This window comes from Desmodus rotundus, chromosome 3, assembly GCF_022682495.2.
Source record: "Desmodus rotundus isolate HL8 chromosome 3, HLdesRot8A.1, whole genome shotgun sequence".
Lineage (NCBI taxonomy): Eukaryota > Metazoa > Chordata > Mammalia > Chiroptera > Phyllostomidae > Desmodus > Desmodus rotundus.
The window spans coordinates 53,041,506-53,058,895 of record NC_071389.1 but is presented as its reverse complement, the minus strand read 5'-3'; the positions used below and the strand labels follow the sequence as shown (position 1 = coordinate 53,058,895).

The following is a 17,390-nucleotide window of genomic DNA, read 5'->3' as shown; positions in this document are numbered from 1 at the left end:
TTAAAATTTAGCTATCTTTATACTAGGTAGCATGACATTTCTCTGAGGATATTTTATGATTCATATTTTTCCATCATTATGAATGTCTTATATATTTTGTATATGAATTCTTTCTCAAATATATGGTTTGCAAAGGGACTATAAAGGTGATTCTAGTGATGGCTCAGGAAGAAGAGAGAGTGGAGAGAAAGCTTCCTGTCTGAGAGAATACATAAATAATCGTGTGCAGGATGTTGGGGCAGGTAGAAGAACCGAGGCAGAGGGGAGTTTGGTCCCGTGCTCCCCGTGACAGATGCAGCAGTGGTGAAGACAGGATTGAGGTGGAGCTGGAGTGTTAGCCTCTACAGCCTTGCCCTCCACAAGGGCAGTCAGCGTGGGGACAGGCAGCGCTGGGAGAGGAGGCTGGGCTTCAAGACTGCGGCAGGCCAGAAGAATCCCTCTGACCTATAATGCCTTACCTTAGGTGTTCCTAGGACTGACTTAACATTAAACAGTAATCTTGTGTTGGGAGCTTTTCCATTTTAGGAAGAGAGAAGATCTGTAGTAGACATAATGCACATTCCAGGGACTTAGAAGAAAACAACTAAGAGTTTGTATGTGGAAGTACATTGTGATGTTCAGAATGGCATAGGGACATTGCACTCCTTTCCCAGCTTAGGGCCACGGGTCTGACGTCGGGACACTCAGACACTCTCGGGAACTATTTATGAATGAATTGTCCCATAACACAGGAAGGAATCAATCACACACATACTCTGTCTGAGCAGGCACACCTCCCCACGGGACTGGGGACTCTTCGGCGAAGGATCCGTGCCATCTCTGGGCCTTTATAGAATGCCGTGAAAATAGTACTTAGCACACATAGGGGATTAATATCTCAGTGCCTCTCCTTTTAGTTGGGGTTTTTATGGGGTAGACACTCTCTCTGTGGGGGCAGATGGAGGGTTTGATAGGAATCTCTGACTGCCTTACTTCAAAGCCCCATTTCTATATTCAACATGGTGGGAGGCAGGGTTATGAGGATTAAGTGCTGAGAGGCTGCAGCTGGGAAGGCAGCCCCCCCAGTGACTCAGCAGGCACAGCCCGAATCCTCCGGCACCACAGAGGTGGGGGGTGTGCATTTGTTTCCTGGAGGACTTTTCCCTAGGTGTTAGGCTAGAAAGTGGGTTGTTCTCCATCCAATGAACAGGGGGTGAGTAAAGAGTCTCATCCATCTCGTAAAGTAGCCAGCGAGTTAGACTGGTCTGGCCAGTTAGCTGTGGGACTCGGTGTGAATAGCATGGCCTTGAGTGACATGGTCGCAGTGGCCTGGTGCATGCAGTTGTGGATCCTTTGGACGGCAGCAGGAGAGGATGGCAGGGCTGAGGCAGTGTGACCAGTAAGTCCAGCTTTGACCACAGATTTGAAGGTGACTTACAGAGGGAGAGGAGTGCCCAAGGTGCAATGCAGTCACCAAGCCCAGAAAGGTGACCTCATGTGGCCCAGGGTTAAACCCAGGGCAAATAGGAAAAGAAAAGGGGGAGGGTGGGGGAAAGAAAAACAGTGGCAGGGACTGGAGAGGACAAAGGCAGAAATATCAGGAAAGCTCCACGTTTGTGCCTGGGTCAGGAAAGCTCCTGTGACTGAACAAATGCAAGGGAGGCTGCAAGCCCATGCCCAGTGATGTGAAGAGGAGCGACCGGAAAGGATCAGATGACCTCGGTGTGACTCGGACACAGGAGCGCTACCGTCTCCTGGGAAGGAGCGTCAACGGTCAGAACAGGCGAGGCATTTCTGTGGGTACGGTGGAAATGTAGTACTGACTACTGTCTCAGTGTGTTCCAGCTGCTGTAACAGAGTACCATCCACTGGGTGGCTTAACAACAGAAATCCATTCCTCAGAGTTCTGGCGACTGGTAAATTCAAGGTTAAAGTGCCAGAAGATCTGTATGTGGGAAGGACCCCCTCCCTGCTTCACAGAAAGCCATTTTCTTCTTGGCCATTTCACTGGGGGCAGGAACAGGGGAGCTTTGTGTGGTCTCTCTTATAAGAGCATTAATCCTTATCAGGAAGGCTCCACCCACTCTCCTGACCTCATCACCTCCCAAAGGCTCCACCTCCCGATACCATTGCACTGGGAGTAGAATTTCAACATACAAGTTTTTTTTGGGGAAACACATTTAGTCCATAACAACCGTTTGACTAATCTGTATATAACTTACTCTAGTACAATTTCTTGTTATCAAACAATCCATTAATCTAAAGTTTCAGTTAAAAAAATTCAGGCACTGTCTGATAAAGAAATGATGCTGGGGTTGATCCATCGAGTTATTGTTCCTCCAGTTGTGTGATGGCAGTCTTGGAAGGAGTGGCCTCACTGATGGCATCCCAACCTGGACCCTCGATCGTTCTGAAATAGGGATAGGTATGAAAACAGGTGTGTGCAAAGGTTTTCATTGAACTGAGCCTTTTGGACCTTTAAGTACCAGAGCAGGGGAATTGCGCGCACAGGTTCATTTAGTAGGAGCTGAGCAAGCAGACTTAAAATGAGGTGGGTGCCAAAGCTGGCCAAGTACTGGTATTAAAACCTAAATATTAAAAATGTTACAAAGTATGGATTAAAAGAAGGGCGTATTTTATCAGTTTATAGGGAAATAGAGGTCCGTATAATCCCATCTTTTTGAGCCTACTTCATTTAATCAGGTTTTTATTTAGCACGGACAGCTATTCCAAAACCATTCTTAAAAAAAACAGAACAACGACAACAAAAAAACTGCTTGAGCCTGAAAAGCAGACAAAAGACTGTGTATGCTATCACTCTAATGATTTATCTTAAGAATCTGTGAACTGTGGAATCACGATTGTTAGGTCTGAGAGACACCTGCTCACCTTTCTGAAATGAGTTGCTGAAAAGATATTCTGAGATTCAGAAAGGGTAAGGGATACAATGTTGACCTTTTGGAGACAGGAAACCTTTGATGAACTATAGGACACCAAGACAGTTCATTTAAAAGACAGTTTCAAAGCATTATAGGGGCTAGCTTTGTATGTGCATTACTGAAGCCCTTGGGTCGTCTTTTTACATAAACCCAGTGAAATAATGGTTTCCACACTTGTTCGTATGTCTGCAATCCTCACGTGGCAACTGCAATTCTGGGGTTTGTAACTGCTTTTCAGTCTCTTTTGTGCACAAAATTAAAATTTCCTTACCATTTGACAACATGAAACTTTCCTGAGAGGGGCGTTAACGAGAAAAGAGATAGGAAAAGGTCGCTATTCCTTCTCCTTGTAATTAAGGCAGTGCAAACAGCTAAGTAAAAGAGTTGCTAATGTCATTTACTTGATTGTCTATATGAGTCCCTCCCTGTTCTAGTCTTTGAATAAGTTAAGGAACAGCTGCGTAAAAAATGTCCAGATTGTAAATCATTGTTAAGGCAACAGGATATGTATCTCTTTAAAGACGGCTTTCCGTTAGGGCTGTGTTTGGGCTGGAGTGCTCTCGTTCTCGGCCTGTCTCTGTTTCTGTATACACATACACTCATGTAGATACCAATTTATTGCATATGTATGTATATGAACGTACACATTTGCATACATATATACAGACATGCCTATGTGTGTATGTACTTTTGTCGAGTAATACTATGTAATAAAGTGTAGGTTAAAACAGAAGAATAGCATCCAACTTTTATTTACAGTCTTAAATTGACCATCTACCAAGGTATAGCTTATAATCAAGGAACCGGTTTGTCCCCTATTAACTCTTAAAATAAAAGACCCTAAGAATCCAAAGTGATCAATGATTTGTTTTGGTTCTGAGTGAGAAATTTCTAGGTACCTATAAGAAACCTAAAGCTTCTAAACATCCGAGCTCAAACTTGGAGAGAGATTTACAGCAGTGAGAACGAGCCCCAAACAACATCGTGGCTTCATTTATTGAACGCATCATGGTTTAGGCGCACAGCACCTGACATCAGCGGGCTTACCGGGAACAGTGCACCGCCCGACCTTGAAATCTAGTCTCAGAAGCGATTGAGAAACAAACAATAACATATTGTGTGACGTGTAGTGCAACTCAAGGGCATAGGGGAGTGAGTGGAAGGTACCGTAGCGCACCTAGAGTGTGTCAGGAAATGTTTCCCAGGAGGAGAGATGCTTGTGCATCACAGGTATTGGTCACTAGCCAGCAGGTGAGGGACAGTCCTTTGCAGTGGAAGGACTGTGGGTGCACTGTATCCTGAAGGCATGAACAAGCATGTTGAGGAAGTGCAGGTAAGATTGAGGGAGCACGTAGGGTGTAACAGGAGAATGAAGGGTCCCCTGAGGGACCCCCACCTTTTCCATCAAGCTTCCTCCGTGAAGACATTCCTGACAACTGAGGCTCTCCCGCTCCACATCCCCAGGGCTTTTTACACCCTTCTGTTGTTGGATTTTTTTACACCAATTTAATTGTTCATATCTGATTTTCATACTTGTCTTCAGGGTAGACCATGTCAGGACTATATCCCAGTTCTTATCATAAAACCTAGAAAACAGTAGATGTTCAATAGTACCTGTTTATTAAACATACACATGAATGGCTGGCTGCCTGAATGAGGCTATGGACAGTGTGGGGAGGAGAAAGTCAAGAGTTGCCTTGGTTATCAAGAACACTTCATAAAACCTTAATGGCTTCATTCTTCTGTTTCAGATTACTTGCAGCATACAATAGTCTTACCGACAAACACCTGGCTGGATATTTTAACAATACAAGGATAAGGCGGCATCTCCTCAGATCAGGGCTGGTAAGACTGGTTTACTTTCTGCCTGCCCTTTTGTTTCACTAAGTCCAATAATTCTCTCCTTTTTTCTGGCTTTCTCTTTGAACTAATTAGTGGCATCTCCCCACCGATCTCCATTTCAGAAAAACTGCTTCATCTCCAAAGGTCTGATTTATCCTTTTGAGGCTGTATTTCAGAAGAGACGAAAGGAGGTCACAACAACTACTAAGGCAGCTTATAAATTATTGAGGAAAAACCCTGAGTTTCCAATATCATATTTCACTTCTTTGTCCATTCACTTACTCAACATATTTACTGAACAGAGTAGATGGAGCAAGAATATTAAGGATTAAGGATAGAAAGGACTTTACTGTCTTTAGGAAAAATATATATATACATATATATATACACACACATATATTGTATTTAATAATCAGAGAATCTGGTGCGTCAGACACAAACAGTTCAAAATTTCTCTTTGGATTTTTAAAAAGTTTCATTTTTCTGGGATGGCTTATTGACACATTAATTTACTTTGCTAGCTCCAAACTATCATTTCCACAAAATTTCTATTCCTCTAAATGTAATGTGAAAACCTTTTAAAAATACTGTAGCTTTCCATTGCAAGAAATGGGTATAGTTATAGAAAGTGTGACTAAAGAGTTTTGCTGTTTACCTTCTTAAAACACAGCCAGTTTTCCTTAAGTCTTGTTGCTGTGGAGTTGAAAGGGTATGTGCTGCGTTTCTAAGTGTGTGCTTGGCACTCTGGCTGGATAGGTCTCACAGCGGCTGGCGTCTTGTCTCCCATGGCTTCGTTATCAGGCAGACCTGGCTGAAAGTTGGCTCTGTCATTTACAAGACGTAGACTCTTGAGCAAATCATTTAAGTGTCTGAGCTCCAACGTTCTCATTGTAAAATGCAGATAATGATCCCCAGCCCTCCGATCGTTGTGGCAATTAGAAATGTTTAATAAATGGTTGTTGTAATTACTGTGGTTATGATTAACATTACTTCTCTGGGTAATAAAATATGAGCTTCATGTATACATGGGAAGAACTTTGCATTTACTTCTCGACATCATTAACAAACACTTAATTGAACCTTGGTTATGTGCGTGGCAACTCGAATAAGGAAGATACAGCTCTTTCTCTGGAGAAGTTTTCCTGTTATACTCCCTAAGTCATCAATGTTCAGCATTACCTGGGAACTTATTAGAAAAAGCAAATTTTAAAGCCCCACCCCAGACCTATCGAGTCAGAAACTATAGGGTGAGGCCAATCAATTCATTTTAGTTTTTAATTTTATTTAAAAATATTGGGGGTAACATGGGATAACACGGTTACATAGGCTTCATGTGTGCATTTCTATGATACATGATCCATATATTGCATTGTGTGCCCACATGCAAAGTCAAATCATCTTCCATCACCATATATTCGTCCCCTTTACGCTTTACTACCCATCCCCCTGCCTTCTGGTAACCACCATGCTGTTGTCCATGCGTGTCAGTTTTACGTCCCACATGTGAATGAAATCATATGGCTTTTGTGACTGAGTTGTTTTGCTGGGCGTAATATTCTCAAGGTCCATCCATGTTGTCGCACATGGCAGTATTTCATTTTTCCTTAGGGCCAGTGAAGTTGTGCATCTCTTCGTAAGTCTGTGGAGAATTTGTGTGTCTTCTTGGGAGAAGTGTCTGTTCTGGTCCTCTGCCTATTTTTTAATGGAATTGTTTGTTTGCTTAGTGTTAAGTTTATGAGTTGTTGGAGCGGTTTGCAAATATCTTTTCTCATTCGGTTGGTTGCCTTTTTGTTTTGTTGTCTGTTTCTTTTGCTGTGCAGAAGCACTTTATTTGATATAGTCTCATTTAGTTTTGCTCCTACTTCCCTGGTCTTTGGGGTCAAATTCACAAAAATCTTCTCTAAGACTGAGGTCTATGAGGTCAGTACCTATTTTTCTTCTATGTAATTTATTTTTTCATATCTTATAATTAGGTCTTAACCCATTTTGAATTAATTTTTGTATGGGGGGGGCAAAGCATAGTCTAATTTCATTCTTTTGCATGTGGCTTTCCAATTCTTCCAGCCCCATTTACTGAAGAGGCTTTCTTCTCTCCACTGTGTGTTTTTGTCTCCTTTACAGACTCAGACCTCTACCCCCTCCCATTTCATGTTTTTGTTGTCACAAATTTTCCACGTTTGTGTTGTAAGTTTGTTGGTGATCTTACTTGTAGTTTTGTGACCTTTTGTTCTTTGTTTCAGGTAGAATAACCCCCTTGAGTATTTTCTACAATGAATGTCTTCTGGTGATAAATTCCCTCAGCTTCCATATGTTTGAAAACACCTTCATTTTTTTTCTTTATGTCTAAAGAATAACTTTGCTGGATATATTGTTCTTGGCTGGTAATTTCTCTCTTTTAGTAGTTTAAATATTTGGTCCTACTCTCTCCTGGCTTGCAGAGTTTCTGTGGAGAAGTCTGATGATAACCTGGTGGCTTTTGTTTATAGGGGATTTTCTTCTTTTCCATGGCTGCCTTGAGAGTTCGTTCTTTGTCATTCATTTTTGTTTTACTGCAGTGCACCTTCAAGAGGTCCTTTTTGGATTGAGATAATTAGGTGTTCTGTTTGCTTCTTGGATTTGAGGATCTGGCTCTTTCTGTAGTTTGGGACGTTCTCTTCAACTCTTTGAATAGGCTCTCCCTTCCTTCCTCCCTCTCTTCTTCTAGTATGCCTATTACTTTTATATTGCTCTTTTTGATAGAGTCAGTTAGATCTTGCAGAGTTCTTTCATATTTTTTTTTCTGCTCAAGTGTTTCTTTTCCCCTCTGTGTAATTTCTAGATTTCTATCTTTGATATCTCTTATTCTTTCCCCCATCTGGTCAGCTCTATTTCCTATACTTGCTAGTTCATTCTTGATATCTTTTATTGAGTTCTTCATCTCCAGAATTTCTATTTGGTTCTTTTCTAAAGTTTCACTGTCTTTGGTAAAGTACTCATTTTGTTCATGGACTAGGTTTCTGAGTTTATTAAACTGCCTATCTGTGGGTTTTTGTATCTTGTTCAGTTTTTTTCACAACTGTATTCTTGAATTCTCTGTCATTTAAATCACACATTTCCATATCTTTGTTTATTTTCTGGAGAGTCTTCATTTTCTTTCCGAACTGCATTATTACATGGGTTATTCATGATATTCAATGGGTTCCTTCTCTCTCTAGGCATCTCTGTACGCATGGCAGTTCTCAAGCAGATGGATAACAAGTCTTTCTATTGTTTTCCAGTACATGGTGCTGAAGCACAAGTTTGTTTTTTAAAAACCCTCTTGCACCTCTCTGGCATTCTTAGACCTCTGTGAGGCAATAGAAAATGGCCTGTGTACCCTAGGAAGGTGGGTGCCTCCCCTGCTCCCCTGTGATCCGGTCCCAGGGGAACATGGTGGCTGATGGGGCTCCAAATTAATGAGATTTCAGTGTTTTGCCCTTGAAGGTCCTCTGGTTGCTATTTCTGGGGGGACAAGTTGCCCCAGCTCACCCCATGCCCACACAATGAGCCTGCACTGTTGGCAGCGTCTGGTTGCAGAGGTACATATATCTTTACAAATAAATGTTTTCAAATTTGGGGGTTAGATACCCATTAGAGGGGTTGTTGGGTCATATGGTAATGCCATTTTTAATTTTTTGAGAAATGTCCATACTGCTTTTCCATAGCGGCTGTACCAAATTAAAATGGCCATATTATCCAAAGCAATATACTGATTTAATGTAACCCCCATCAAAATCCCAACCATTTTTTTTTTCAATTTGCCTTCTATATGATTCTGATGCAGTCTCAAGTTTCAGAACTTTTGCCTTATAGGAACTTCTAGTCTAGTTGGAGAGATCAGACAACCGCTAGGCTGGTTTTTCCAACTTAAGGAAAAATAACACCCTTATACATAAAGATACAAAAAAATAATGTACCCATAGGGAAGATTAAAGGAAAAGGAAAACAAGTACAGTTGAGCCTTAAATAACACATAACAGGTTTGAACTACACGGGACCACTCATATGTGGATTTTTTCCCAATAAATACCTGTGTTGTTTCTGAGCTGCACATGCTGAAGGCCAACTGTGTGCATTGACTTATGTCATTTTATAGAGGGGACTTGAGCATCCTCGAGCATGGGTTTTTGTATCATCAGGCATCCTGGCACTGATTCCCCCATAGATACTAAGGGACAACTAAGTTTTTGAGGATTCAAAAATTATATGCAGATTTTTGACTGCATGGGAGTGGGTACCCCTAAACCCCGTGTTGTTCAGGGTCAACTGTAAATATAAAACAGAAACTACCATTCCTGGGACATGCAGTGTTGCTGGTTGAAACCAACTGATTACTTTGTATTTGCAGCACTGCATAATCTAACAAAAATTCTGAATCACAACACATGAAATTACATTCTGGGCTGGAGAGTGAAGGAAGAAGAAAAAGCAGTGTGAAAACAAAGTAATGAAGCCAATTATTTTAAAAACAGACTGATGAGAGCCTCTGTAGCTTCCATGTTTTGTCCTTCAAAGTTTATTTCCTGGGAATCATCAGTCCTGTGATCACTGCTCCTACTTACTGTTCCAGGGTGGCACCCCCCGCTTCCTCCAGAAAGCCCGCAAAACGAGAGATGAGAACACCTGGGTTCCATCAAGGGAAAATGGCTACTCTGATGAAAACCGTGTTTAAAACAACAAGTGCACCACCTGGGTGTGTTTTCACAGGGATGGATATATAAGACTGCCTTTCTCTTTTTTTTTTTGCCTTATGCAATATTTATGAAAAGTGAAAGTTTAGCAACCATAGTAGCATACTCCTTTAGGCTTAAGAGACTGCCTCTCTCTCTCTCTCTCCCTCTCTCCTCCCTCCCTCCCTCTGCTTTTTTAGTGACTAACAATACATTTTCTGCTTTGTATTTCTCTGTGTGCTTTATTTATTCATGACAGATCACAAGAAGTGGAAGAATACTTTCAGAAAAAGAATACAAACTAAATATCATGAAGAGGGATCACCAAAGATATATCCGGGAGTGCTTAGCCCAGGCTATTTTCCATAAGGTTCTTGATATGGAGGTACAAACATTTACTATTTTCTTTGTAACTGATGTTTTCTAATATGATAATTAGTAGTACTTCTGTATCCAGAGGCAGGCAGGGGGATTCTCCCTGTATTTCATTTAAGAAGAACGGAAGAAGGTAGCCTGAGAAATGCTCTATATCTCTCGAGGTAGCAAGGAGGCAACAGACTAAAGTAAGCTTTCCTCCTTCCTAGTTTGAGAAAAATATGGACACCGCTATATATTTCGTGATATTTAATTTAACAAATGTAGATTTTAATCCATAATGGCTACTCTAAAACATACCAGTCCTCACCATCTGTACCTCAATTTCCATTTGCTAAAAAAAAGTGGCATCTGTTTAAATATCAGTAATTTCACTGCCATGAATTATTTCAGATTTGTTATTCTTTTAAGGCTCTGAAGCTCAGCCGTATGCTAAATTGCGAGGAATAGGCATTGAAACATCTGCTGTCCCTCCTCCTTCAGGCCACATTGGTCAGCATAGATTTACAATCCAAGCATCAACAACTTTTTAAAAAATCTGACATGGCATTTTTAGTAGGATATCTAGCTAGCTTGATAAATTATTTTAGCCTTGCTCCATGAAATTTGTAGTTTCAAGCATCAACAGCATTTTAATCTCTTTGAAGAAGCATGTCACTTCTTGGCTTGAACATACAGCAATAAATCAGAAAACTTGGCTCATATCACCATTGACCTGTGGGTACAGTAAACACTTATAAACAACTGTAGAATCATCAGTAAACCGATGCTAAGCTTAGTGCCACTGAAAATTATGCTACCATTTATTGAGCAAGTGTGGTGTTCACTCAAGGTGTATATGGCCTGTTAATTTAGGAATTCATTTTGTGCTTATATGAGTTACATAGAATCATTATTAGTGACCCCCGCATTCACTTGCTTAGAAAAGTATTAGTTGCAATTCTATAACTAATATTAAAAAATAGACAGTGTAAAATTTGTCTACACTTAATTTCAAACTTAATCAGTAGGCACAGAGTTCTATATTAGCCTTGATCCTTGAAATTTGGTTTTCCAAACTTGCATATAACTCACACATTATAATGGCTAAATATGCTATTATTTAAGCATCTTTGTGTATTCTTAAAGCTTGGAATACATGTCATAGATAAATGGTGAAATGTAATATATAATATATAATTATAATATATAAATTAATTAACAAATGGAATATTTCTAAATTGCCATATTTGCCTCAAATTTAGTTTAGGTTGATGCTGTTTACTAATATAGTTATATTAAGATTCATGAATTCATTCATACAACAGACATTAACTGCAGGCTTACTATATATCATTATGAGGCTATGTGATGTATATCTGTGAGATATAATTTTAAGAAAATACTGTAGAAAGTGATGAAATAAAAGAAGAAAGGAACAGATGGATTAAGCTCAGAACAGAAGGGATTGGTGCCTTGCCTCTGTGAGAGTCAGCAGAAGCTGCACAGAGGTCCTGCTCTTTGAACTGGACCTTGGAAACTGAGTGAGACACCACACGAAAACATGAGAAAGGCATTTCAGAGGACATAGAGGGCAGAAAGGAAAGCTGTCTGAGGTCAGCCAGCACAGTGCATTCGTTACAAGAGTGTCAGGATGGGACACTCTCCACTAAGTCGGCGCCCAGTTTCTGGAGGGCCTTCAACTGCAAGCTGGGACTGGGGTGTAGGCGATGAGGTGAAGAAACATTGTTTAGCAGGGGAGTGAAACAAATGAGCAGAGCTGTTTTAGAAAGATGATGTTGCTAAAAATGTGGAAGATGGATTAATGAGCTGGAAAAGATTGGAGGTGGGAGGTCAATGAGGAAGCTGTTGCCAAAGGGCGTGGGCTGGCAGCGGGAGTGGAAGCGCTGGGGAGACGCAGCTGTCCACAGAGACGGGGAAGGAGAGAGGCTGACACTGACGAGTGCAGAGGGTGAAGGAGAGGGAGCCCAGAGGAACTCGGAGGTCTCCAGCGTGGCGGGTGCTGAGTGCACCGCAGATCAGGAGCAACAGCATAGGCTGGAAGAGAACCCGCAGGTGGTGGGAAAATGTGCCTGATGGTTGGTGCCCTGGGAGCAGGAGGTTCTCGAGAGCGGCAGAGTGGTTGATGACAGGAGTACTGGGACAAAAGCAATGAGGTTTGACCCAGACAACAAAGACGTTAGTGGCCTTGGTGGAAGTAGTTCCAGGGATGGGGAAGAGAAGGGTGGTGGGAGTGGGTGACTGAGGGGAGTGAGGAATGAATAGATGATGGAAGGTGGTTAATACCGAATCTCATAAAGCTTGGTGGTAGGTGGGTGAGGGAGCTGGAAGGGCGGGAGAAGAAAGGGAGGGTGCTGGTTAGGGAGGGAGGCAGGAGCAGCTCAGGAGCAGAGAAAAATCACTCTTTAAAACGCCCTAAGTGTGCCTGCATGATTTCAACTAGAGTTATAAGCAGATTATTTTTACATGATTTTTACTTTTCAATTATATGATAATACATTATAGAAAATTTGGAAAACACAAGAAAATATAAAAAGGAAATATGCCTCCTCTCAGAGACAACTGCTGTTTACATATTCATATTTGCTTTTAGTCTCCACTCATATTATACATTAATAAAAAGCATGCTGTATTTTGAGAGAAACAAGATTTTGTGAAAAACAAACAAACTAACTAAAACAAATAGAAAGTTAGTGTCAGAGAGAACAAAGTTCAAACACTGATGAGATGTGTGACCTGGGGGCGAATTCATGGTTCTCTCCTTCAGTTTCTTCACTGTAAAATAAGATAGCTTAGCAGGTACGGTTGTTCAAGGGGAGATGAAGAACACGGAACATGTGTCTAGTGTGGGAACAGGCACACAACATGAACTTGACGAGTTAAATTGCATTTCTGTGTCCTTCTATCCTTTTTCTATATCCTTTTCTCTATATCCTTCTATATTCTCGAACCTTTTTTCTATATTTTCCATTTTTAAAGATTTTATTTATTTCTTTTTAGAGAAAGGGGAAGGGAGGGAAAAAAAGGGAGAGAAACATCAATGTGTGGTTGCCTGCCACACGCCCCCAACTGGGGACCTGGCCCACAACCCAAGTATGTGCCCTGACTGGGAATCAAACTGGTGACCCTTTGGTTTGTAGGCTGGCACTCAATCCACTGAGCTATACCAGCCAGGGCTGTATTTTCCATTTTTTAAAAACAAAATCTTTATGAACCTTATTTTAATGATTATATTGTATTCCATTATATAGATGTACCAAAAACTTCACTATTCTGTTAAGGTTTGTTGGGCTTCTGAATTTTTTGCTTTGAAGAGAACAACACTACCAACAACAAGTAGACCTTTTAGACAGTACTTTCATGCTTCACGCATTTTTTTAATTAAAAAAATCAGATTTCCTCGTAAGTTTAGATGTAAAATTTACTGGTTAAAGGGTAGGGACACTTTTAACTGTCTGATACATGTTATATTGGCTTTCCAAAGAGTTGTACCAATTTATATTCCCACTTGCACACCAAAGCAGGTGATTCTTCTCCATCTCAATGACAGGAAGGGTAATTGAGAATACAGTCAGCTGGGAGGATTATTTTTCTCTAAACAATTTGTTGCTGTAATTGATATGAATCTCTCCTCCATTCTTTCTTGTATGCTTAGCGTTACCATCAGCTTGAAATTAAAAAGAAACTGGAGACCTTAGCTAGAAAGGAGCGAATTCAGAGATTTAAGGTAAGAAGCTACATAACTCTCTTTGACTTCGTGGTATTATTTTATGATTTTGAAAGCCAGTGGTGCTATTATTGAAGTTCCTTGGGGCACTTTCCTTTGGGGTAACTCATAGCTGAGGTCAGATGCTGGTTTCACTCCGCCTAAATCTTGGCCACCCTTATTACAGGAAATCATGACAAAAGAGGAGCTGCCCGTGCAAAATAGGCTTAGAAGGCATAAACCTTTCAAAGAAAAGCTTGAAAACATTCTTCTCAAGTTTGGAATTTTGTTTTTGTATTTTCTTGACTGATAGGTGATGGAGGCTGTAGGAGTTTTTTTCTTAAGAAAGTAAAAATGATGGTTATGTTCCCAAGCCGATGGGAAACAGGGCATTTGAAGAATTCTCCAATGGCACATTTTCGCACGTGTCCCGTGAGAATATGTGGTAGGAAAAACCTTAGCAAACAAACAACAGCATAAGGTTTAGGCATTTTGCATGAGGCATTTCAAAATTCCCTGTTTGTTTTTTAATTTTGTATTTGACATCCTTCTTTGAAGGGAATGCATGAAATACATACATTTGAATCAAGACCAGATATTCAATTAGGTGTGTCTGAAAGGTTTCCGTTTAGGTTGGCAGTTTTATTCAGTTCCTTGAGCCGTTCAAATGCACATGCTGTTCTTTATTTTCTGTGTCATATTACAAATGTGAGGCCTAAGACACTTTTCACAAACTGATGAATATTTGTAAAGCTTCTGTAGCATCACTTGCCATATAAGACTGTAAGTTTTCCCTCTGGCCTGATAGACTCAAATATGTCTATTTTATCACGGTCAAAAGATAATCTCGTTACAAAAGTGTTGTTAAATAACAGAAGACAGGCCAGTTTTTCAAGATCAGAAGAGTTAGTGTGCAGAGATTTGTGGTTAATTCAACTTGGCCAATATTGTCCTACATCAAGGACTGAGTTATAGATTCTGTAACTTACTGCTGAAGTGTTGATGGAGAAAAATGGTTACTGGAAATGAAGAGTGACGGGCGCTGCCTGAAGCAGTGTGCAGTCCGCTGGCGCCCAGACTGCCAGGCACACTGACGAGATAGACGGGCGGCTGCAGGATCGGCAGACTTGTGATAGACACTCCAGTTCCTCCCTGTGTGTTTTTAGTTTGTAACAGTTTTCGCTTTATAGTTGCACTTAGGGAAAGACCTGTTTTTGGCCTCTTTCATGTAATAGGCAATCCTTTTGCTTAGGTCATTATTTAATGATTTTTTAAGGTAGAAAAGAAATACTTTCTGGTATTCTTGACTGGTCAGAGGAATGTGGAACACCATGCTTCTTACAGTGATCTGCTTAAAGCCGGTTAATACATATTTTTGCCCAGACTGAAGATACACCGCCCCTATAGCTATTTCTATGAGGACAGTTATTTCTCCGAATGAAGCAGGCTCATTTCCTGCCCTGCACTGCCACATCCAAATCCCCAGCCCAGCTGTGGAAGCGTTTTCTGACCATGATGATAGGCCTGAGAAGGAACATTTTGAAAGTAATGATGAAAGACTTCTTTAATCATGTAGTAGTTTTTTACTTGGTAGGCACGAACCTGACCTAGATTATTAACTATGCATCGGTGTAGTAACTTACTGTCTTATTCTAGGGAGAGCCCATGAGATGGTCTATAGAAAAAAGCATGCCCGTCCTGTCACCCCACCCCCCAGGGGGCCCAAAGGCTAGTCGTGGCCACAGTGGTCTGGTTGAGGACGGATCTTCTAGTCCAGTAACACTGGTGAGTCATATTTAATACCATCATGCACTGTCCCGAGTCATTAATTCATGATTTCTTATAAATTATAAGAAAGAATGCTCTCTGGGTACATGTCTGCATGATCCTAAGAATTCCACTGAATAAAAACATAGTCTTGTATCTGTTCAACTCTGTCTCTATGGAATGCTCCACCTTTAATCAATTATCACTCCCGTTGAATACATTTTGGTTGTTATTGCTAAAATAAGTTGCTTTAAGCAGGGGTCCCCAACTCCGGGCTGCGGATTGGTACCATTCTGTGGCCTGGTAGGACCTGGGCCACACAGCAGGTGAGCAGTGGGTGAGTGAGCAAAGCTTTGCTTGCTTTACCATCCGAGCTCAGCCTCCTGTGGGTGGGCAAGCAAGCAGAAGCGCCGTCAACATGCGGACGTGCCAAGCCTGCCTTTTCATGCCTCTGCCCCCCACCAGGCTATCTGTGGAAAAATTGCCCTCTACAAAACCAGTCTCTGGTGCCAAAAAGTTTGGGGACCGCTGGCTTTAAGTACAGATTACTTACGTTATTTTCATGTTAAAACACCTTCACTTGCTTTGTGTCACCTATAGAAAATCAGACTCTTTCACCTGACATTTAAGACCCTAAACCATATGAACTCAATTTAGCTATTCCCACAATTACCCTTTAGCATTCTACGATGCAGCCAATTGAACCACTAGTTGTTACATATTTGTGCTGTTTTTGATCTCTGCATTTTGTCCTTGATGTTCCCTCTACTCTCACCTTGCTTGTAGAGCTAGCTTATGTGTGCACACAAATTGAGTGGCACTCTATAGCATTTGGGGCCAGATACTTACATTTTTGCTTCATTTATCAAAAGTGTGTGCAGACACTCTAAGATGAAAATAATTAAATATGTAGAGATTCTATTTAAAGAAATTGCACACCGACCTCTCCTTCCAGTTCGATTCATTTATAACCTAGAGGTGGTATTTGCTTGAAGGTAAGGTAGCTTGAACAATATAGATACAAGAAAAGATCTGTAAAATATTTGCTGGAGGTTGATGGTTTCAGTTGTAAATGAATTGCTTGATTAGTCTTTATTCTTGCTTTGTGGAGCCTGATATATTTCCTAGTTAGCGTGAACGTTTTTTTGGATTGCACGGTGTTTATGGAGAAATTGCAGTGCTTTCACAGGTTGTTAAGGCAGGTTCATCACAAACAGTGTTAAGATTTGACATTCTGCAAAAGGTAAATACGTTTTGACATTTCTGGGTGAACAGCTTAGGTTATGAAAAGCAACTGCCTTCCCTTTCTTGTTACCATATTTCCAGGCTTCATTTAAATGTATATGTATACAAATTATTCTTTTTTTATGTGGCAAATTTACTAGACTCTCAAACGCTTAAACTGAGTGAAACAAAAGAAACAATCAAGTGCTGTTTTCTATCTTCCCACCTGTTTCAGGGAGGAAAAACCCTTGAAAGACTTTCTTTTCAATTTTCCAGCTGAACACCCTCAATAAGTAGTTTATGATACATCCAGGAGATCTTAATGTGGCAGGAATGAGAAAGTAATTTAAAAATTACAGGAAACACTGACACCAGCACTTCAGAAGCCTTTCTATCTGGTAAGCCACAATTCTTCCCTTGGTCACCCCTACGGTGCTTCTGCACTGGACAAGATCGCCACTGTGGTCTCGGAATTGTAGTTCCCATTCTACAGACATTCGAGTCCTCCGCTTTGTTTTCTCACCCTGGATACATATCCTCTGCATTTGACTCCTGACCTCCAAGTGCCATTGAGACGAAGATAATAATCCTTTTGGGATATTGCCATCGATTTTTATCTTTTAACTTTCTTGAGTGAATAAGGAAAATATCCAGGGGATAGTTATTGCATTGGTCACTAATTGCACCTAGATTTTCAAAATAATATATAGGCTTTTAGCTGCATCGTTCCCATTAAAACTCTGGAAAGTCATTCCACTAATTCTGCACAGGCTTGGAAAATTCAGCCCCGGAGATCATCCACTAAGAATTAGAAATGCTCAGCTAAGCTGAATAATCACCAGGTAGTCAATTTTGATTCACATTCTGGTA

The 17,390-nt window shown here is 40.8% G+C and overlaps 1 protein-coding gene across 3 annotated transcripts in view; it reads left to right on the top strand.

Moving 5' to 3' along the window:
- Positions 1 to 17,390, top strand: part of ERICH3 (glutamate rich 3) — a 112,909-nt gene that overhangs the window by 17,221 nt on the left and 78,298 nt on the right. For 2 of the 3 annotated variants that reach the window (XM_053920812.1, XM_045199549.2), the window contains exons 2-5: positions 4,670 to 4,763; positions 9,708 to 9,833; positions 13,479 to 13,550; positions 15,186 to 15,314. In XM_053920812.1, the coding sequence (XP_053776787.1) occupies positions 4,670 to 4,763; positions 9,708 to 9,833; positions 13,479 to 13,550; positions 15,186 to 15,314 (421 nt within the window). The remainder of the gene's footprint in view (positions 1 to 4,669; positions 4,764 to 9,707; positions 9,834 to 13,478; positions 13,551 to 15,185; positions 15,315 to 17,390) is intronic. The other variant, XM_053920811.1, reaches the window with a different exon arrangement.